At 44.3% G+C, this 22,692-nt stretch overlaps 1 protein-coding gene and 1 pseudogene across 1 annotated transcript in view; one reads left to right on the forward strand and one right to left on the reverse strand.

Annotated features, from left to right (window-relative positions):
* The window catches only part of Ddb1 (damage specific DNA binding protein 1), a 27,573-nt gene extending 8,023 nt beyond the window's left edge, over positions 1–19,550 (forward strand). The window contains exons 7-27 of the mRNA XM_075973496.1: positions 2,138–2,296; positions 3,792–3,875; positions 4,547–4,663; positions 5,194–5,296; positions 8,811–8,886; positions 8,984–9,092; positions 11,035–11,213; positions 11,314–11,477; positions 11,555–11,662; positions 11,801–12,008; positions 12,847–12,942; positions 13,032–13,143; positions 13,598–13,721; positions 14,049–14,213; positions 14,528–14,622; positions 15,847–16,017; positions 16,370–16,479; positions 16,750–16,919; positions 17,021–17,123; positions 18,180–18,303; positions 18,805–19,550. Coding sequence (XP_075829611.1) covers positions 2,138–2,296; positions 3,792–3,875; positions 4,547–4,663; positions 5,194–5,296; positions 8,811–8,886; positions 8,984–9,092; positions 11,035–11,213; positions 11,314–11,477; positions 11,555–11,662; positions 11,801–12,008; positions 12,847–12,942; positions 13,032–13,143; positions 13,598–13,721; positions 14,049–14,213; positions 14,528–14,622; positions 15,847–16,017; positions 16,370–16,479; positions 16,750–16,919; positions 17,021–17,123; positions 18,180–18,303; positions 18,805–18,888 — 2,661 coding nt within the window. The 3' untranslated portion in view covers positions 18,889–19,550. The remainder of the gene's footprint in view (positions 1–2,137; positions 2,297–3,791; positions 3,876–4,546; positions 4,664–5,193; positions 5,297–8,810; positions 8,887–8,983; positions 9,093–11,034; positions 11,214–11,313; positions 11,478–11,554; positions 11,663–11,800; positions 12,009–12,846; positions 12,943–13,031; positions 13,144–13,597; positions 13,722–14,048; positions 14,214–14,527; positions 14,623–15,846; positions 16,018–16,369; positions 16,480–16,749; positions 16,920–17,020; positions 17,124–18,179; positions 18,304–18,804) is intronic.
* Positions 637–1,810, reverse strand: LOC142850221 (trans-1,2-dihydrobenzene-1,2-diol dehydrogenase pseudogene; annotated as a pseudogene).
* Positions 19,551–22,692: the final 3,142 nt, after the last annotated feature.

Here is a 22,692-nt window from a genome sequence, read left to right on the forward strand (position 1 = left end):
CCAGGACAGGCTCCAAAACCACAGAGAAACCCTGTCTTGAAAAACCAAAATAAATAAATAAATAAATAAATAAATAAATAAATGTTTGGCCTATGGCTTAGGCTTATAACTAGCTAGCTCTTACATTTAATTTTTTTATGGTTTATTTAACTTTATTTGCATTGGTGTGAAGGTGTCAGATCCTCTGCAACTGCATCTTCAGACAGTTGTGAGCTGCCATGTGGGTGCTGGAAATTGAACCCGGATCCTCTGGTAGAGCAGTCAGTACTCTTAACCACTGAGCCATCTCTCCAGCCCCTAGCTCTTACATTTAAATTAACCCATTTCTATTAATCTGAGTATTGCCACGTGGCTGTGGCATTACTGATCTGCTGGCATGTTGTTCTTGGGCAGCTGGATGGCGTCTCTCTTGAGTCTGCCCTTTTTTTCCTGTATCTCTCCTTGGATTTCTCACCTGGCTCTATCCTGACTTGCCATAGGCCAAAGCAGCTTTATTTGTCAACCAATGAGAGCAAAACATATTCACAGCATACAGAAAGACATCTGTATCAACTCACACTTCCCAGAGCTGCATCCTAGTGAGTGTGAGGACAGGTGATGACAGAATGTGCAGGAAGAACATCAAGAGGCCGGTGACTCTCAAGAGCCCAGAAAGGGCTTTCTCCAACGGGAAAGCTCGGGCTGTTTTGCAAAAATAACTCCAAAGCAATGAGGGTCAAGCTAGAGCGTCCCAAGTAGGAAAAATTATTGCTTGCCGTGTCCAACCCAGGAGCTGCACCATCATTTGTCCTGGGGGAAGGTGACTCCAATGGCCTTCCTCGCCTCCTCAAGAATTTCATCCAAGAGCTCACTCTCTGCCAGAGGAACTACAGGACTTTCCAATTAAGACCTTTGCGCAGGTGCTCGCGGACGTGGTTCGCTTCATAACTCATGCATGATCCATTTAAAAAATTGTAGTTTTTCCTGAGGGCAGGTGGAGGGAACTCTTTACGCTCACCATTCACTACCAGCTCCGTTGGGCACCATGTTTTGCAAATCTGGGCCATGCCCTTGGTGCCAATCACGTATGCTGTGTTGGGGAGGTTGGAGGTGATGCTACAGGTGAAGCTGCCGTGGACCCCTCCTGGGGACTGAAGTAGCACACTAACGGTGTCGTCCACACCTGTTTCATGGATCCTTCCTACGGCTGAAACCTTCTCTGGCTTCTGCGCACCAAAGACCATAGGCACACAGTAGATGCCTAGGTCCAACAGGCTGCCGCCGGCCTGGCTCTAATCTGTGGATCGGGGTAAATGGCTCAATTCTGCCCCAAATTCTGCCCGGGCCACTCCTAGGTCCCCGACAGTTCCTTGGGCCAAAACTTCCCTCAGAGCCTCCATAGCAGGTAAAAACCGGCTCCAGATGGCCTCCATAAGAAAGATGCCCCGAGAACGGGCCTCTGCCACCATCTCCCAAACTTTGGCTGCATTCACGCCCATGGGTTTCTCGTATAGGATGGCCTTGCCCGCTGCCAGGCAGAGAAGTACCACTGCCTTGTGCTGGGGGTGCTGGGTGCCAACGTAGGCCACCTCCATGTTTGGGTCCTTTGCTAACTCCTCATAGGAGCCATAAGCCTTGGGGATGTTGTATTTCTGGGCAAACTCCTTTGCCCGGTTCAGGTCCCTCGCAGCCACTGCCACCACCTGGTGCTCCGAGGGAGGCAGTGAGCTCAGCACGGTCGTAAAGTCGCTGGCGATTAAGCCAGCTGACACGATGCCCCAGTGCAGCGCCATCCTCTCCGCTCTCCACTGCCAGTCTGGAATCTACGGCCTGCGAGCCCTATTTACTGTCTTACATGTCTTTTTTGTTTTTTGTTTTTTGAGACAGGGTTTCTCTGTGGCTTTGGAGCCTGTCCTGGAACTTGCTCTGTAGACCAGGCTGGTCTCGAACTCACAGAGATCCGCCTGCCTCTGCCTCCCGAGTGCTGGGACTAAAGGCGTGCGCACCATCTCCCGGCTTGTCTTACATGTCTTATAATCTGATTTCTTTGGGGATAAAGTGACTTGAACTTGGACAAAGCAGTGGCCTGGTAGGGTTTCAAAGGCATTACTAAAGGCTTCTGGTTTGGGCTGTAATGACTGCTCCTTCTTGTTTGCAGCAAAGCACTATTGTGTGCCATAATCGGGTGGATCCTAATGGCTCACGATACCTTCTGGGAGATATGGAAGGACGGCTCTTCATGCTGCTTTTAGAAAAGGAGGAGCAGATGGACGGCACTGTCACCCTCAAGGATCTCCGAGTGGAACTCCTCGGAGAGGTAGGACTTGTCCCTGCTCTTGTCTCATTCTTCCAGATGTGTGGTCATGCACGAGACCTAGTGAGGTGTCATCAGTTCATCTGTGGAAGTTGGGTTTTGTTTTGTTTTTTTGTCAGACAGGGTTTCTCTGTAGCCATGGCTGTCTTGGAACTCTCTCTGTAGACCAGACTGGCCTCAAACTCAAAGAGGTCCACCTGCTTTTGCCTCCTGAGTGTTTGGGTTAAAGGCATGTGCTACCATGCCTGGCTTTTGGGGAGCGGGGAGGTTGGTCTTTGAATGAGTTAAATAAATTAGCTATAGGAGAATTTCACATGCGGCTGGGTGGTCTCTGAAATGTAAAAAGAAAGTGAAATGACTGAATGTAGTGTATTACACCTGATCTTAGCGCTTAGGCTACGGCAGGATAGTAGGAAGTTCAAGGCTAGCCTGAGCTACATAGCTTAGCACACCCCCCACCACATACACACTCCTGCCCCTGCAAAACAATAAAACAAAGCTTAAAAAAACAAACAGCCCAAAGACCTAGGCCCTCGGCATATGTTTACAGTTGTGTAAGTTGGTCTTGTGAAATTCGTCTGCTTTTGGGACCCTTTCCTCTTTCCGGCCGGATTGCCTTATCCAGCCTTATTAGAAGAAGAGGTGCCTAGTTTCACTGAAACTTGATGTACTACGGTTGGCTGATATTCATGGGAGGCCCACCTGTATCTGAAGAGAAACAGAAGTGGATGGAAGGGAAGGAGGGAGGGGACACTTTGGGATGTTAAAACAAAAAAAAATAAAACAAAAATAAAAAATAAAAAACAAAAGTACCAAAAGCACAAGCATAAAAAGAGGAAAGGAAACTGAAGTATAAAAAGACTACAGATTAATGTTGATATGAAATCTGGGAGGAGTTCCTTAAAGACTTAATGCTTTTTTAAAGTTTTGTTTTTATGTTTATTATTACTATTTTGATCTATTGAGACAGTTTCTCTGTGTAGTCCTGGCTGTCCTAGAACTTGTTCTGTAGACCAAACTAATTCACAAAGATCTGCTTGCCTCTGCCTCCCAAGTACTGGTATTAAAGGTGTATGCACCACTACCTGGCTTTATTATTTTTAATTATTGACATTTGCATGCATATGTATCATTGTACCTTGTTTATATTCAGCCTCTCCCTAGCCCTCTTCTGGAAAAGCTTAATACTTACCACGCAGTGAGTGACTTTGAGAGGTTTCTAATTATTTTATGTAGACTAGAGGTGTTGGCTTTAAAGTTACTGCTTGGAACTAGCACCTACAAAACAAGCTGTGGGTTTTTCTGGGTGGAACAGAAGTGGACAGTCAGAAAATTGAGGGATGTAAAGACACGTGATTAATGTGTCCTAGAGATCTGAAGAATTGTTTACTAAATTACGGCTTGTGGGGGTGGTCTCTCAGGAGTCACTTGGTAGGGTAGGACAATACTTGTGACCTTAAAGGGTTCTAATTTCTGCTATCTGCCGACTTCCTTCTAGACCTCCATTGCAGAGTGCCTAACATACCTCGATAATGGTGTTGTATTTGTTGGGTCTCGCCTAGGTGACTCCCAGCTTGTAAAGGTGAGAAAACATCCTCCTAGTTTTCTTTTCACTGTACTTATTATTTTTTTCTTAAATTCATTTGTTGTCTCTCAGCACTTTCTTGTTTATCCACATCTCTTCTATCTACCGCTTTGCTTGATTAATTTAACTTTTAACCTGTGTCTTAGTGATTCTTTAGTAAACATGTCTGGCAGAGTGACGTTCCCTATACATTCAATGATGAACAAGACTCAGCTTTTACCCTGAAGTGGGTCATGGTCTAATGTAATAGATTATTCCCTTCTTTAAACTTTGGACATTTTCCCTAGGAAAATGCTTTTAAATATTTTAATTTAATTGATTTGTTTGTTTGGTATTTTTTTGAAATAACATTTCTTTAGGTAGCCCTGGCTGGTCTGAAGTCACTATGTAGAACAAGCTGGCCTCTAGCTCAGAGATCTGCCTGTCTGCCTCCCAAGTGCTGGGGTTAAAGGCATGCACCACCTGAACATTTTGATTTAATTGCTTATCTGATGCTGTGCACGACTCCAGGTTCAGATTTGTTGCCTGGTAGTGGGGACGGGTTTGTTTGGCAGCAATCCCCTTCTGTAAGTATCTTTTGGAATACAAAAGACAGATCTAGGAGGATCGAGAGTTTCTTTTGAATAATTAGGGATGTTCTGGAACTAACATTGTTCTTTTCCTCTTAGCTCAATGTTGACAGCAATGAACAAGGCTCTTACGTAGTGGCCATGGAAACCTTTACCAATTTAGGACCTATCGTGGATATGTGTGTGGTGGACCTGGAGAGGCAGGGACAGGGTCAGGTAAGGGAGTCCTCTGGAAATAGATGCTTGGTTGCTTATTCAGCTGTCCTTGTTTGCTTATCTAGAATGAGGAGTGTACATTGAAAATAATAAGGTCCTGTTTGCTAATCATGATGATGTGAGGATACCTACCATTATTGTGTGTCTATCTTGGTGTGACACTCTTTATCACCTGTAATTTAATGAGCACCTTGTTAGATACATTCTTGGTTATCCCAGAATTGGGGAAACTTAAGACTGAGAAAGGTGGAGTAATTTACCCAAGGTTATCTTGTAAATAGTAAGTTATTGTGTCTGACTCTAGCTCTTTGTAGTAAACCAGGTTCCAGGTTCTACGCAAGCTTGCTAGGAGCAGCGATGGGAAATTTTTGCTTTTTGAACTAGGATATCTTGTCTGCTTGGTAAATTTGAGGGGCTCTGAAGATCAACATCTAATGTAGTCTCAGATGTGGTTCCACAGTAGGGTCATGGGATTTAGGGCTGGCATGTTCTCTTGAGGGGTTCTTGAGAAACCTTTTCTCTATTTGCAGCTGGTCACTTGCTCTGGGGCTTTCAAGGAAGGTTCCTTGCGGATCATCCGGAACGGAATTGGAATCCATGAGCATGCCAGCATTGACTTACCAGGCATCAAAGGTAGCCTCTGGTGGACAAAGGATGCAGCTCTTACTTGAGTGACTTTGGCCTTTGGCTTCATTACATGTTGTGAAGTCATTTTGGTGAGAGCTAAAAGACAACATCAGATGAGGAGTAAGAAAAGTGACGACAGACCATGCATCGAAATGCTTGTTTAAAGTACAAATGAAAGCTTTAATGGTTAAAATTGGGTACCAGTGTAGTTTAATGTGGAAGCAGTCACTAACTGTAGGGAACTGACAGGAAAAGGAAAGGCTGTCTAATGAGACTTCTTAAGTATAAACAAATTTGGCATAGTAATGCACACCTTTAATCCTAGCACAGGCAGGGGGATATCTGAGTTCTAGGACAGCCAGGCCTATGTAGAGAAACCCTCTCTCAAAAGGGGTTAGGGTTAGGGTAACCTAAAATCATGACAGAGTGGTACCAAACATCTGCCTCATCAACAAGTGTGAATGAGCTAACCTCATCTGTTATGAAGGAAGTGATCACACTAAATCATATAGCAAAGCCAGTTCAGAGTTGTGTGCAGGAGGCACAGCTCCAAAAAAGTAAGTCAGGCTCTAAACAGTTACATGGATTTAGAAAGAAAGTGAACATTTAACTACAAAACTGAAGAATCAACTGAAACACTGTAGACAATTCAGATGTGTTAAGGAAACAGGTGATCAGAGGAACAAACTGAAACAAACAGCTTTCAGGTAAGCACAGTTAATTAGAAGTAGAATTGAGAGAAAAGGCAAATCACAAAAAAAAGTAAAAATACCCCAAACTCCAGGAATAATACTTTAAATAAGAATCATATGAAGCGTGTTACAAGGAGAACTTTACTACTAAAGGATTAAAAAGTGGATTGAGTAAAGTATTGGGGAGATGGCTCAGTGGATAAAGTGCTTTCCTGAATGTGTGGGAACTAGGGTTCAGATTCCTAGACCCATGTAAAAGGTATGATGGGCAGAATCCGGATCCCCAGGACAAACTAGCTAGTTAGAATAGCTGGAATTGGCTATTTCCATATTCAACAAGAGATTGCTTCAATAAATTAGTTGGAAAGCTATTGAGAAAGATACCCAGTGCCAGCTTCAATCCTCCAGAGGTACACATGTGTCCATGTACTCTTAATCGCTGCATACACACATGCTTAAAGAGTGATCTAGGCCAGGCAGTGATGGTGCATAGGCTAGATGGTGGTGGTGCACGCCTTTAATCCCAGTACTCAAAAGGCAGAGGCAGGTGGATTTCTGTGAGTTCGAGGCCAGCCTGATCTCTAGAGCGAGTTCCAGATCAGCTAGGACTATTATATAGAGAAATCTTGTCTCAGGAAACATCAAAAAAAGAGTTTGATCCCAGCACTTGAGAGGCAGAGGCAGGAGGATCTCTGGTTTCCAGGCCAGCCAGGGCTACACAGAGGGACCCTGTCTTAACCCCCCCCCCCAAAAAAAAAATAAATAAAATAAAAAAATAAAAGGGAAGGGGCTAATGAAAAAGATATGCCAAGTCTATAAATAAGTCATAAAAATGTTCTTTGAGTTTTTCTATAAAGTATATAGAGATACTTTATAGCTTAGCTTTTTTTTCTGTTGGCCTAAATTAGTCCACTTAGAAAAAGAATAGTGAGAAAAAACTTTGAAAAGACCAGTGAGACTAATACCCCCTGCCCCCCCCCCCCATACACACACACACAAGCATGTTTCTAAGCCTCGATTGAAAGTAGAGTTGGTAGTTAGGGTGGATGCAGCTTAGTAGTAGAGTACTTGCTATCACAAATGAAGCCCCAGTTTTGACCCCTTATTCTGTAAAAGGTGGTATACACATAAAGTGCACCTGCTGCTTGGAGGCTTTCATGGGATTGCTTGACCTTGGATTATCAGAGCCAATCTGAGCAACATAGCAGAACCTTTAAAATTAAAATGATTGTGTTGGTGCATGGATAGGCAGAGTCTGTTGGGATTCAGAAGTCTAGAAAGAGACATAGTTCCACATGAAAATATGTTGTCAGTGGTGGCATTCCAGTTCAGTATGAGATCTGTGAGACGTCAGATGAATAGGACCAGGATGATGACAGGCATTTGGGAAAGATAAGTTTGGGCCTATTATATGAAGAACTAGGAAAAGACATTTACGAATTTCTTTATAATTTTAGAGAGGGGGGAAGATTTTTTTTTTTTTTTTTTTTTTGCAATTTTGGAGATTGAATCTCTACGACTGGGCAAACATTCTACTCCTTGGTTGTATACCTAGTTTTGAAAGATCCTGTTTCAGAAAAATAGGTTGGAGAGTGAAGAAGGCACCCAGTATGAACCTCCAGCCTCCATGTACCCATGTACTTGCATCCCTGCAAATGGACACACATTCAACAAATACAGAAGCAAAATAGACAAATTCAGCCCTATTAAATGCTAAAACTTGTCCAGAAGCAAAACAAAAACACATTTGCTAGGTCAGAAATAACAGTCTAGATAAAATAGTTAAAATAGTAAGACTTAATCTTAGAAGTCTTACCTCCCTAACTTAAATGATATCTAGAAAAAAGAACACCAAATTTTTGTTCCCCAAATTGGCAAAGGATGGCTAAAAGGTTTCAACTACAGTAAAAGTAAAATACAAACCAAAAGTAAATGAGCTAAGTATGACATAAGTATGTAGAATGTGAAGTCAGCCTGGGCTCCATAGTAAGACGTTGTCCATGGCTTGCCCAGGCTCTTCTGAAAAGAAACAGCCACAATCCTCTTTATCAGAAGTCTAAAACACATTGTTAGCTGGGCTGTTGGAAGTAAACATGCTTATGCACTCCTTATAGAGAGACTGTCATCACCAAGCCAGGTTTTGTGATTCTCCCACAGCTTCTCCATAACCTTCATATGCATAAAGTGGGAGATGTGAACTTACTCCTTTTTGATACATCTGACCAGTTATGTATTCTGGTACAGGAAATGAAACAGGCTTGATAGAACTATAGCATGTATTGTTAAACTAAAAGGCAAGGTGTAGGACATTGTGATAGATAATCAGTTTCACATTTGTATTTGTTTGCAATACAAATCTTCCCTAGTAAAAGCATTAGTATAAACAATAACTCCTACTGAGTACTAATTTGGGGAATAGGTCAGAAGAGGTGTAAGGTAAGACTTGGCATATACTTTAAAAACTGCTGGGATCGCCTTTAATTCCAGCACTTGGGAGGCAGAGGTAGGCGGACCTCTGTGAGTTCGAGACCAGCCTGGTCTACAAGAGCTAGTTCCAGGACAGGCTCCAAAACCACAGAGAAACCCTGTCTCGAAAAACCAAAAACCAAAAAAAAAAAAACAAAACAAAACACAAACCTGCTGGGATCTTAACTAGGGCTTCACATTCTAGGTAAGTGGTTTTAAAAGTATGACTTATTCAGAGTCTAAATACCAGGAAGGAACAAAATGGATTTCAACTCAGAACTCTTGTGACTCAAGAATTTCTGTCCCCCTCATTGCACAGGATGCCCCCCTCTTGGTGTACTATGTTTTATTCCTTGTTCCAGGTTTATGGCCACTGCGATCTGACCCCAGTCGGGAGACTGATGACACTTTGGTACTCTCTTTTGTGGGCCAGACAAGGTAAGGGCAGGTCTGGTGCTGCTTTACTTACGGGATGAAGGTGCACAGTTGGGAAGCTTGTCCCAGGCTAACCTGAGCTTCCCATTCTGCTCTGCAGAGTTCTCATGCTAAATGGAGAGGAAGTGGAAGAAACAGAACTGATGGGCTTTGTGGATGATCAGCAAACTTTCTTTTGTGGCAATGTGGCTCATCAGCAACTTATCCAGGTTAGAGGGGACAAATGACTGTGACTTAGATCTGACTTAGAATGCAGGATAGCTACTACTAGATTTTAGATTAATCTGTTTTTATGGCATTAGAAATAATATAGAAGTTCTGGGGGAGAGGGGAAGCTGAAAATATTTGATTTCTTAATGTAGAAGTAGCTTATAACTTTGGAGTAGATCATTTTAGCTTTGTTTTCCTCTCACCAGCACATGGGTATCAGTGATACCCATGATAAATATAATTTTGTTTGTTTTTAGCACTGTGAGACACTGTTTTCTACCTTAATTTTAATACTGACAAAAAATATTTGTTGTTTCTTTGAACCAAGTTTTCTCTACATAGTCCTAGCTGTCCTGGAACTCACTCTGTAGATCAGGCTTGCCTTGAATGCACAGAGATCCACCTGCCTCTGCCTCCCGAGTGCTGGGATGAAAGGCATGTTCCACCATGCCTAGCCCTACCTAAGAATATTTGAAAAAAAAAAGTGTGGGGAGGGGATAGCAAATACAACAAATGACAAAAAATAATTTAGTTCTGTTAGCCACATGTATTAATTATGTAAAGCACTTGCTCTATGCTGGTCCTTGCTTAGCATCATTCTTCACAATGGGACAAATGACTTATCAGTCTCTGTTTTCCATGAGACTTTGGTTTCTAAACTCATCCATCTTTTCAAGTTTGGGGTGACCTGCTAACTTTCCAGTTTTTGTATTTTCCTTCTCTTTGCCATCCTCAGGGGTCTTCCCAGTGATAGGCAGGGTATTTGAATGCCTGAGTATTAAACAGCTGTTCATCTTTACCTACTGGTTTTCCTTTAGGCAGCTGGCAGAAGTAGATTGCTAAAAATCCAGAAGGCAAGTTCTGTAGGTTTGTGGGCCATGTGTGGGAGGAGACCAGATAATGAGTGCTTGCTTTGTCAGTATTATTTGAATATTGTGCGAAGACACATTGGCTCACCTATCATTAAAAAACTTTGATTTCTAGTTTGATGGCTAAGATGAATTAAAAGTCATAGTGTCATCCTGCTTTTTGTTGGAGTTGTAAAATAAATATATGCTTCATTTTAGGGAGTAGGGTTTAGCTCAGTGGTAGAGTGAGTGCTTAGTATTCATGAGACTCAGGCACCAAAACAAGTTATGGTATAGCTTTGCATTTGTTGCTAAGGAACATTAAATAATTTTGATGACTTGTGCCCAGAAGAGACCATGGATATATTAGGGATCTGATTTTAAGAAAAACTGTGAGCCTGGTGGTCCCTGGGTCTGAGCATATTGATACCTTTCTGGCTGTTGCAGTTGTCACTGCCCCAGCAAGCTTCAGTTATAAAATAGACTCACATACACTCCCACACACAGAGTGTATAAACATTAAGTAGCTTCAGGTCAATTTCCTTCAGAAAAAGTGATGTCTATTGTAGTTAAACTATTGAGAGACTTTGAGGGAAAGTACACAGATTTGGCACTCCACGTTCATCAGTCATATCCATGAATTCCACCAACAGTGGATTTAACAGAAAACAGTTGTGAATTATGTCTGTACCAAACACACATGAAACACACACACACAAATTGCAGTGTAAAGGGATGATGGTATCATTATTCACTAAGCAATGTTTATCCAGCATTTGTATTGTTTTAGGTCTTATAAAGTAATTTAGAGGTCTCGGTACATTAGCATAGTTAGTGGTAGAACAGTTAATGCCCTGACTTTAATCCTCGGCCCCAGAACAAAAGATGATTTATAGGATATGGAAAGATAAACTTAGGTTATGTGCAAGTACTATACCATTATATGAGAAATTTGGGCATCTGCAGATTTTGGTATGCTTGAGGGTTCTGGAACCAGTGGCTTGACTGTATGGCAGAAGAACTGTAGTTCTAACTAGGGGATAACACTGACTCCTTTTTGCAAATGTTTAGAATATCTGTTAACTTTCTCTAGATCACTTCAGCATCTGTGAGGTTGGTCTCTCAAGAGCCCAAAGCTTTAGTCAGCGAGTGGAAAGAGCCTCAGGGCAAGAACATCAGTGTGGCCTCATGCAACAGCAGCCAGGTGGTTGTTGCTGTGGGAAGGGCGCTGTACTACCTTCAGATCCATCCTCAGGAGCTCCGGCAAATCAGGTGCATGTGTGTCTTTATGTCTGCTTAGTATTCTCTCCTCTGTGGAGCTTCTTTGGTCCCTGGATTCCTTTCTCTGCCATATTCATTTCTCTTGGTTTAGCCACACAGAGATGGAACATGAAGTGGCTTGCTTGGATATCACCCCATTAGGGGATAGCAATGGGCTGTCCCCACTTTGTGCCATTGGCCTCTGGACAGACATTTCAGCCCGTATCTTGAAGCTCCCATCCTTTGAGCTACTGCACAAGGAGATGCTAGGAGGAGGTATGTGCTATTGGTATCTTGGGTTAGGATCCCTGCCAAAATACGGAACAAGAATTCAAAGTCCCTCTTTCCTACAGAGATCATTCCTCGGTCTATCTTGATGACCACCTTTGAGAGTAGCCACTACCTCCTCTGTGCCTTGGGAGATGGGGCTCTTTTCTACTTTGGGCTCAACATTGAGACAGGTAAGAAAAAGCACTTGAGTGACGCCTCTTTCAGAAATAGAGAATGGAACAGTGTTCTTAACCTTGCAATGTGACTTTGAGCCTTAACCAGGCTTAGTGTCCTGTTTTCTTCCCTTCTCATGCTGTACTTTTCTGCAGGCTTGCTGAGTGACCGTAAAAAGGTGACTTTGGGCACCCAGCCCACAGTGTTGAGGACATTCCGTTCTCTTTCTACCACCAACGTCTTTGCCTGCTCTGATCGGCCCACTGTCATCTATAGCAGCAACCACAAGTTGGTCTTCTCCAATGTCAACCTCAAAGAGGTGAACTATATGTGTCCCCTCAACTCAGATGGCTATCCTGACAGGTGAGCCTGTTTTCTTAAGCAGGAATCACTGACTGAGGGCATTGTCTTGCTTCTCCCACCCTCCTTGACCTCTCCACTGCAGCCTATGTTTCCTTAGTGTCAAAGTCAGTAAATGACTGTGATGGGAAATATGGGATGGGGATTTTTATTAGAAACATCTGCAAGCTTTGGCAAAGTAAGTATGAGTGGGTAATGGGTAGTATAATCCTGAAAAGAACAGCATAGGGATTTTTTGAGACCTCAGATTCTGAGGTGTTAGGCTTTATAATCTCTATAGTCCAAGAATTTTTCAGGTGATTTACATTATTAAGTTTCAGACAGGGTCTTTTTTAAGGGAGAACATGGGAAATGACAAGGTTTCACTCTGTAACCCTGGCTGGCAGGGAACTCAGAGATCCACCTGCCTCTGCCATCTAAATGCTAGGATTAAAGGTGTATGCCACCACACACTTGACATTTTAATTTAGAACCATTCTAATTTAAGATTAGATTTAGTGATCATTATGTACTTCCCTAGTTCCACTCAGCAGCCATGGGGAAAGGTGCTTAATAGAAATGAATGGCTAAAAGTACTGAGGGTTGGGCCAGCCAGTGAGTCTTGGTATGTGAGATTCACTTTGCTACCTAGAACTCTTGATTCACAACCTTGGCTGAACCTTAGCCAAAGCTGTTAGGTCCACTCAGACCAGTTATGGAAGACTTACCTCATTGGTAAACCAGGCATCGGAATTAGCTCTTCCCAGGTGAAGTGGTATGAGTTGGGGTTAAGCTGGTGTAGTTCTGTCTTGGGAAAGTCTTTCTTTGTGAAGTCACTCTAAACTGCAAGCCTTCTTTCCAGTCTGGCACTGGCCAATAACAGCACCCTCACCATTGGCACCATCGATGAGATCCAGAAACTCCACATTCGCACAGTTCCCCTCTACGAATCTCCCAGGTGAGTGTAGACCAGGGGAGATGCAGAGGGAGCAGGTAGATAGTCCTCAGACTTTTGAGTGCCACTGTTGCCCCATACTTGTTTTGCAGGAAGATTTGCTATCAGGAAGTGTCTCAGTGCTTTGGGGTCCTTTCCAGCCGCATTGAAGTTCAAGACACTAGTGGAGGCACAACTGCTTTGAGGCCCAGTGCCAGCACCCAGGTGAGGACAGTGGGCAAAGAAGGATGGCAGTAGGAATGGGACTTATTTAGTAGAGCCACTATGTGGGTGCTAGGTTCTCTAAGAGCAACAAGTACTCCTAATTGCTGAGTCATCTCATCAGCCTCTTCACCATTTTTATTTGAAGTGACTTTTCCCGTTGACAGTGGAGTCCATCGCTTTGTAGGTTGCTTGAGTTCATCTTTTTTGTTTTGCATGATTGACTTGCAACATTGCTATTGAATTGTCTTCCATGATCCTTCGATTTTGGGCCAACATGTCATTTGCATGTGTGATCTGGCTCTTTACCTTCAGGTCCCCAGCTTACTCTGAAACACTCTGTTCATCAGGCTCTGCTGCTTTGCCGGCATCAGCCTTCTAGTTCACGCTCCGCCTTGTGCACCTCCAGCCCCTGTTCTGCTTTAAGAGGGATGGCATGCCTTTTCTCTGTCGGCAGGCCCTGTCCAGCAGCGTCAGCTCCAGCAAGCTATTCTCTAGCAGTACTGCTCCTCACGAGACCTCGTTCGGAGAAGAGGTGGAGGTGCACAACCTCCTCATCATTGACCAGCACACTTTTGAAGGTGCAGATGAGCTTTTCTGTCCTTTTCACCTACATTCTCTCTGTAAACTAGCCTATGCTGGGCTCTGGAATGTTTCTGGATCCTGACAGGGTGGTAGACTCTCCTAAGGGATAAGCAAGATTGGGGGTGGGGCAGAGAAGATATCACTGACACCTGTCAGTTGTTCCAAATCTGAATCATTGGGCATTCTGTGGGAATGGACAGTCTGGAGAGGCAGGGGCAGCACGTGACACGTGTTCTTATACTACCACAGCCTCACAGAAGCATGTGATTGTGAGGGCGAATGGAGGTAAGTGTCATTAAACAGGCATCTCTCTCCTCTCCTAGTGCTTCATGCCCATCAGTTTCTACAAAATGAGTATGCCCTCAGCCTGGTCTCCTGCAAGTTGGGCAAAGACCCCAACACATACTTCATTGTGGGCACAGCCATGGTATATCCTGAAGAGGCAGAGCCTAAGCAAGGTCGTATTGTGGTGTTCCAGTATTCAGATGGTAAGTGGTGGGCAGTGTCCTGATTATGAGGGATATGAAATTCTGGGAAAGCAGGTAGCTTCTTAAGATCTCAGAGCCTAAACAGAATGACTTGGAGTGGGAAGCAGATCTTGGTACCCACTGGAGTCACTTCCATTGTCTAGGGACTTGTGCTTCAAGCTGTACTTCATGTCAGTATATGCTGACTCTATTGGTTTTTCAGTTGAGGGAGGTTATAGGCAAATCTAAGCCAGATAGGCAACCAGGGGATGCTCTTTACTTGGTGAAACGTGAGCTTATAAAAGAGACTAAAGAGTATCTCTCCTGTTCCCCAGGAAAACTACAGACTGTGGCTGAAAAGGAAGTGAAAGGGGCTGTGTACTCTATGGTGGAGTTTAATGGGAAGCTGCTTGCCAGCATCAACAGCACGGTGAGGTTCATAGCATGTGGCCTTGTGCTTCAGGTTGCACACTTTGTCTCTCCCTTAATTCTGTTAGGAGTTGCATGTGTGTTTTAGAGATAACAGAAGAGTGGGAATAGAGAATGGATTCTGAGCTTTAAATACTAGTATATAATTAGGAAAGATGTGTACCTTGGTGGTAATAGTGAATGGACCTTTTCTGAGAACAGTAAAGTCACCAAGGATTATAGCCCTGTTGTAGGGATTAGGTAAGAGATGACTATTTCCAAGTATGCCAGGGAAGGTGAACTTCAGCATGGGGCGCACATCTGAAAGCTGCTGGGGGGGACAGCATGGAAGATGGCCTTTCTTCATTGCTAATGAATGAAGAAAGAGGCCCCATTTCAATTAGAGTGAAGGGAATGTGGTTAGTGACCTTGCTTATGAGGTTTACTAGTCATTACATTTCTTTCCTTAAGAGTGCAAACCTGGGAGGGTAGGACTCTGGGGGGGGGGGACGGGGACGGACAAAATACTTAAGTGATCATGGCTTAATACATTCAGTCAAGGAGTTTATAGATGTGTAGAAGCTGTGGTGAGATTATCTGTGCCCTGAAGGATCTACCAGGGAGGCCTGTCAGCTCAGATAAGCTAAGCTGGTGGAGCCCTGGGCCATGCCAAGTACTGTTTATGAAGTACCTTCTTTCTTTTGGGAAAGAGGTTGAAATTGATTGCAGTGGAAAGATAGTTTTTTGTTGTTGTTTTTTAAACCGCCTTGGGGCAGCTGGAAGTGGCCATAGAATCTAGTTCTTCAGAGTCCTCTATCACAAACAAGTGTTTCTTGTTGGCTTTTCCCATCGTTTGTTCTGCTCATTGGGTTCATACAAAAAATTTCAGGAATAAACAAGTTTCAAAAGGGTTCAGATAGGTAATATTCTTTCTGATTAGGAGATTGTGTAGGTGGATTTTTTTTAAAAGGGATATTTCTATAGCTTAGTTACCAGTTTTAACCAAAAAAAGGGTATTTACAGTGTTAAATTTACACAATTATCTCCTTTACTTAGACTCCTTTTATGTTAAAAAAATCCTATTCATAATTTTTTACACTCAGTTTTCCTATTTCAGCAGTATATGTACTGAAATAACTGTTCACTCATAAACCACATAGACTGTTTTCCAACCTACCCTACTCTGTAGGGAGTGGATGATTGAGTCGGGGCTGGGCTCCCAGGCTTATACCTTGTGCCTTCCCAGGTGCGGCTCTATGAGTGGACCACAGAAAAGGAGCTCCGCACTGAGTGTAATCACTACAACAACATCATGGCCCTCTACCTGAAGACCAAGGGTGACTTCATCCTGGTGGGCGACCTCATGCGCTCAGTGCTGCTACTTGCCTACAAGCCCATGGAAGGAAACTTTGAAGAGGTAGTGCAGGACTTGAGCTCAGAATTCTTGCGTACAATGACTCCTTGCCAGTATTGAGTGGCAAAGCATGGCCACGTCCAGTGATGAAGGTCCTCCCTCAACCACATTCAGTATCCTTCCCCCACCTTGCTTATCCTGAAATTATAACCAATGGCCTGTGTTGGCCAACTTTAGGGTGGGAGGAGGAGGGGAGGGGGGATAGGACTGAGAGGTAATCTCTAAGGTGGTCGTAATTAAACACAGGGCTGGACCTTCTGCAAGTAGGCTTTGGCTTCTGACCAAAAGCTTGATGAATCTCAACTGGGTTCCATACACACTGGAGACTATACTTACTGTTCTTGTTTATTTTCAGATTGCCCGAGATTTTAATCCCAACTGGATGAGTGCTGTGGAAATCTTGGATGATGACAATTTCCTGGGAGCTGAAAATGCCTTTAACTTGTTTGTGTGCCAGAAGGACAGGTGTGTGGCCTTTGCAGGAACATGGTTAGGACTGGGCCTCTGGATCTGTTGGGCTGAGCAAGTTGGGTGCTATATGGGGCTTAAGTGTGACCCTTGATAGTTAGAATTTCCTTTTCTAAGACTTAGAGGCTTTGTAGACTGCCCTCCAAATGGTTTTCCCAGGATAGTTTTCCTTAGGATATTCAGTACATAGTATCTGGTCAAACATGGTCCTGTGTTGAGGCCTCCTTAGGGAAATGGGTTCAGAAAGTGACATCTCATGTCTTTCAGTGCTGCCACCACTGATGAGGAGCGGCAGCACCTACAGGAGGTTGGTCTCTTCCACCTGGGCGAGTTTGTCAATGTGTTCTGCCATGGCTCCCTAGTTATGCAGAATCTGGGCGAGACTTCTACCCCTACACAGGGCTCGGTGCTCTTTGGCACAGTCAACGGCATGATAGGTAAGGTCATTCCTGTAGGGCACACTCAGCTGCAGCAAGCTTGTCCCTGGTTTGTCTAGGCTCTGAAGTGCTCTATACCTCACTGCCCCTTCTTTCTTCAGGGCTGGTGACCTCACTGTCAGAGAGCTGGTATAACCTCCTGTTGGACATGCAGAACCGACTCAATAAGGTCATCAAAAGTGTGGGCAAGATCGAACACTCCTTATATCCTTCCTGCCCAGAGAATTGTCTGCTGGGAAGCACTTTCCAGCACATGCAGAGCTGAGTTTATCATAGCTGTTTCCGGAAATGTTTTACTAGGTTTTTTGCACAGAACAGGGTTGTTTTTGTTTTTAACGTTATGTATGCATAGGGAGGTTTCTACCATGGTTTTTGGGACATTGTCTCTTACTGAACTCTGGAGCTCACTGTGTAGGATAGACTGGTTAGGCAGTGAGCCCCAGTGACCCTCCTGTCTTTGCTTCCCCAGTGCTGGGATTATAAGCATGTTCCCCATGCGCAGCTTTTTACTAGGTGTCAAATTGAGGACCTCATGTTTGTGCAGCAAGCACCTTACTGACTAAACTGTCTCCTCAGCCTGTCTTTGTAGTTTTTGTGTATAAAAATTTTCAGGCACACACAATAGTAAAGGGGATGGTGATCTAGTGAATCACACTAAGCTGTAATGGTTCATCTTGGAATATACAATTATGTTGAGTTCCTCTACAAGGTCTACCTTAAAGAGAGCTCAGATCACTGTAGGAGCACATCTTTTGAGGGCTCAGAAGAACAGGGGAGAGTAAAGAAACTGAAACTCCAGAAACTAAAGGATCAGTCATCTAGGGACACCAGAAACCTTCCTATGCAGGAGCAGTTTAGGTACTCCCAGGCAAGGCATGGAAAAGCTTCTGCCTATGTGGCTGACTCAGGGAGGGTACTGTCTCGGTGTTTTGCTCACATTCAGATAGCCTGTTCTCTCCCTAAGTATTAGTTTATTCAAGGATCTTGAGGTTAGACTAGGTTGGGTAATATGGACATCAAATTCACATGCAACACTTTTTGAGACCATCCATATTTATCTGGGCTTTACCATCACTTTTTTAAGGTAACCCTAAATGGATTTAGCAATTATTTTTACATTTTTTCCATTCCAAAACTCTCCAAAAGCAATATAGTTTTAGTAGAAACAGATTGTTTTCTATTCCGCTTCTGACTCCCTCTTGCTCAGATCAGAGGTGGCAATGAGTGAGAGCAGCTACATTCTTTAACTCACCTATCCACCTGGAGATCCTTTCACACTGAGCGGAAGACAGAACCAGCTACAGGCTTCATCGATGGTGACCTGATTGAGAGTTTCCTAGATATCAGCCGCCCCAAGATGCAGGAGGTTGTGGCAAACCTTCAGGTGAGCTGTGCTGTGTTCATGCTAGGCCTTGTAAACAGGTGTCATTTCTGGATACTTGATTACTCCAGGTTTTTCTCCTAGAATTCACGGGGCCAGTAGCTCTTTGTGGCCCTCCATAATGCTTACCCAAAGAGGAATCAAAGGGAAAGGTGGTATAGTTGAGGCTTATGAGCTCTTCCTAAGTTAGCCCCACCACTTTAGCAAGAGGCCTGGGCTCTCTAGCAAGACCAGAAGGTAGATGGTGGAGTTAGATTCCTGGAGGAACTAAGCGTCACCAGTTGTGGAGTTCAGGAGGGCTTACTGAGGAGGTGCTCCTGGGAGGGAATATTGAGTAGCGGAGGACTCAGCCAGCTTGACTGACCAGATCCCTAAGGACTAGGGCCAGGTTTTTGGTGAAACCTTTTTTCTTGCTGCAGCAATGGTGGCCAGTGGGCATCTCTCAGCCTACTGAGATGAGCGTGCTGTCTTGTCTACATGGCCCTTCTTCCTGTCTCGTTTCAGTATGATGATGGCAGTGGTATGAAGCGAGAAGCAACTGCAGATGACCTCATCAAAGTCGTGGAGGAGCTAACTCGGATCCATTAGCCAAGGATAGATGGGCTCTTTTCCTGACCCTCCCTAAAGGCACTGCCCTCCTTCCTTCCCTCCCTTTCCCACTCTTGTTTTCTTGGCATGGGAGACTTCCCTGAGCTGCCTGCCCCTAGAGCCACAGCTGATCTGTGTGGAAACAGGGCTTTTTATAACTAAAACCAGTTCACTAGAGACCTAGGAACGGGCTGAAAGTGGAATATTTTCTCCCTGGATTTTTATAAGCCATCACCTTGGACCACTAGTCCTTGAATGGTATTGCCAGTTGGCTCCTTCTAGGGGGACTTTTGCCGCTCTTTGGCCAAGAAGCAGCTCTGTGCACGTATGTGTGTGATACCCACACTCATGCTTCGTCCTCTACTGTCTTAACGTAGGTTGTGGGTGTGGGGAGGTTGAGGTAGGGGGAAGAGGGTCAAGAGGGTTTCATTGTGTTGAAGTGAGAGCTTTCTTTTGCTTTCTTCTCTTGCCTCTGAGAACATCAGCCTGAAGGCCTATCAGGCCATGGGCTGCCTGAGTGGAAACCTGGGATGGTGGATAATTCCCAAGCCACAGCCCTTTTGTCTCGGGGAACTCCCTTCTTCACAGAGAAGGAGGTAGGGGGCTGTGAATTGGTTGTTAGTTTCTGAATTTTACCAAATAAAGTAGACTCTAAAAAGAAAGATGTGTTTGTTTCTGCTTTTCTTCCTCTGCCCAGCTGTGCAGCATCCCAGGTGAGGTGTACTCTGCATTGCCTGCTGACCCAAGTGGCATTTTCTGTGTGGTAGCTGCAGTCAGATCTTGCTTCTCGCATAATAATGTCTGTACCCCTTCTTTGTTCATGATTGGTTTGGGTGGGATTTCAAGGATGATAGAGTGAAATTCTGGAAGCATGAAGGATATTTTGTTTTTTTCTGATAGCAATGAGGCAGCCTTGAGGCCGCTTGGGCTGCCTTTCCTGTCTTCATTGGACAGTCACTGTAATTCCCAGCCAGCCTCAGGTGCTGCTGGCCTTGAACTCAAAGATTCTCCTGCCTCTCCCTCCCAAGTACTGGTATAAAGGTATGCTCTACCACAGCTAAGATTTTATTTTAAACTGTATGTGTGTGTATATATGTGTCTGTGTAAATTTATACACATTAGGCCAGAAGAGGGCGTCAGGTCCTCTAGAGCTGGAGTTAGAGGTGGTTGTAAGCTGCCTGCTATAGCTGCTAAGAACCAAACGTCCTCTGCAAGAGTAGTGAATACTCTTAACAGCTGGCTATCTCTCCAGCTCCTCCCTTTGCATCTTATTCCTCTGATTGATCTGACAGAGCCTTTGGCTTGAAAGTATAGGAGTAGGACATTGGAGAATTACCATTTGGTCCTGCATGGATTGAGCCTATATTCTGCCTTTGGGAATAAGGGATGCTCTGTCCTAATAGTACAGTCTTGATCTTGAACATATTTGCAGCCTTTGAGCTGTATGATGTTGGTTCAAATCCCAGCAGAGGAAAGCAGATCTTAGTTCAAGGCCAGACTGGTCTACACAGAGAAATCCTGTCAAACAAACCAACTAAAACCAGTCTTTGATAAAGTACCAAAATTGGGGTTTCAAATTAAGCTACGATTTTGAGAGATTTTAGCTTGAAAATAAAAGGCAAGGAAGCATCCCAGCATTGGGCCTGCTGGCAAGTAAGTCTGCCTCATTGACGTCTTTGCCAGAATTTTTGAGAATCAGGGGTGGGGTCTTTAGAAAAAGAATAATCAACATATCAAAAGTTGCAGTTTGAGTTTGAATCTGAATCACATTCTTTAAAATCAAAGTTTAGGGGCTGGAGAGATGGGTCAGCAGTTGAAGTCACTGCCTCTTCCAGAAGACCCGGGTTCAATTCCCAGCACCCACATGGCAGCTTACAACCCAGTTGTAACCCCAGTTCCAGGGGATCTAATACTTTAACACCAATTTTCATATAAAATTTAAAAAGTTTAAATATGAAAAAGGCTTTTTCTATTACCATAGACCAGTTTTAGTAAGCCAGGCAAGCAGTAACCTCCAGATTGCAAAATTCAGTTTCAATGAGATTCACAATGACAGGCTAATTGTGCTAGGTGATGGTTCTGTTCTAGCAGATTAGTTTTTTGATATATTGACAGGGCCTTTCTTACTTTAGCCCTAGCTTGCCTGGAACTCAACAGGCAACTCAATCTCTGCCTCTTGAAACTAGGATTAAAGGTGTGCTCCACTGGGCCTAACCTGGCAGGCTTATTTTCAAAGGATGGGTTGAGATTGTATCATACTCCAGTCCAGGCTCGCTTTAGGTCTCCCAAGTGCTGGACTACAGGCCTGGGGCACCATACACAGCTCTGGTGTTGTGTGTGTGTGTGTGTGTGTCCTTTTTTGAGACAAGGTCTTGTTTTGTAGCCTAGGCTGGTGTACTCAGAGTGCTAAACTGATAGGCATGCACCTGTCTATCTGGGCCTCTTTAGTGGGTTGACTTCCACCACAGACGAACTGCCTTGATTGCCATCAGGGGTCTGTCTTGAAATTGGAATCTAGAGTCCTTGCAGTATTGAGCTGTTGGGGTTCCTCCAGTTGTTCTGCTCAGGTTCTGGTCCTTAGTATGAATCATTACCACTTCATCCTCATGCAGAGTCAAACTCATTCCACCAAGATTCCACATCCACTTCTGTTCCTTTCAGAGACAGAGGTGAGGAGGAGAACCGGGGTTGAGCATGGCTGTAACATGATACGTGAGAGCTTACCATTGAGCTACATCTCCAGTCTGTCTCATTTGTATTTATTGTATATATTCGTTTGAGATTGAATTCCAGAAACCTTTCAATGCTGACATTCTGCCTTCACACTCCCCAATCCCCTCTTAAACAGCATTAATCACTTCTCAGGGTAAAAGGTCATCATATAGAGCTCTGTTCCAGCCAACAGGACACGCCTTTCCATGCAGGCACTGATGAGCTATCCTTACCCCAAGCCTCCCAAGGGCAGGGGTCGTTGGGGAGAGTACTAGAAACAGATTCACATCACCTGGTCATTTGGAAGGGGGTCAAGCCAGAGGCCTGCATTCTGCAGCCAACATCTTGGATCTGCTACTCACTGAAGGATCTCTCTTTGTTAAGCTATAAACCACAGAAGTGGGGGAGGAAGCACCAGGTAAGCATCGGTTAAGGGATCTGACCAGACTTGTCCTTGAAGACATGAAAGGCGCAACTGAAGCCCCAGGACCAAACAAGGTGAGGAAGAAGGAATGATACCGAAGGAGCCAACAGCCGGTGTGAGTGGCAAGGCGGATGCCAGAAGACTGAGGCCACTAAGGAAATAGATGTTGGGCAAGCTCAGAGAGGTGCTTGGGGGTACTCCAGTTGGAATTTCTGCTTTGCTATATCCAGAATGCTGTACTGGGGAGATTAGTATTCTGATCTTCCACCTGCCAGGGAATGAGTTCTGCAGAGTAGGTTGTGGGGCCACCTAAATTACAGCAAAGAACAGAAGTGGCAGAGGTATGCTGGATGGTGACAGGTGGTATGAGCCGGGAGGGCTGAGTTAAGGGAATTTATCCTATGCATAGTGGTTTGAAAGAAGCTTCCTAGGGATGGGAAGGAAGAGCACCTGGTGGCCATTGTGTGCCCTTGTGACAGTTGCAAGTGCAGCCCCCGCTTGCTCCAGGCTAGAAAGATGCCCTAAAAAGTCTGAAGGACCTCTGAGTGCCAGCCTCAGGGTCACCTAAGGGTCCGGAAGACTTACAGCAACGCGCGGGACTTAGATCTGAGGGCGAAGTGAACTCTCCACTATGTTCTTTTCTGCATCAGTTTATTTTTCTCCTGCTG

Source organism: Microtus pennsylvanicus, chromosome 5 (genome assembly GCF_037038515.1).
Source record: "Microtus pennsylvanicus isolate mMicPen1 chromosome 5, mMicPen1.hap1, whole genome shotgun sequence".
NCBI lineage: Eukaryota > Metazoa > Chordata > Mammalia > Rodentia > Cricetidae > Microtus > Microtus pennsylvanicus.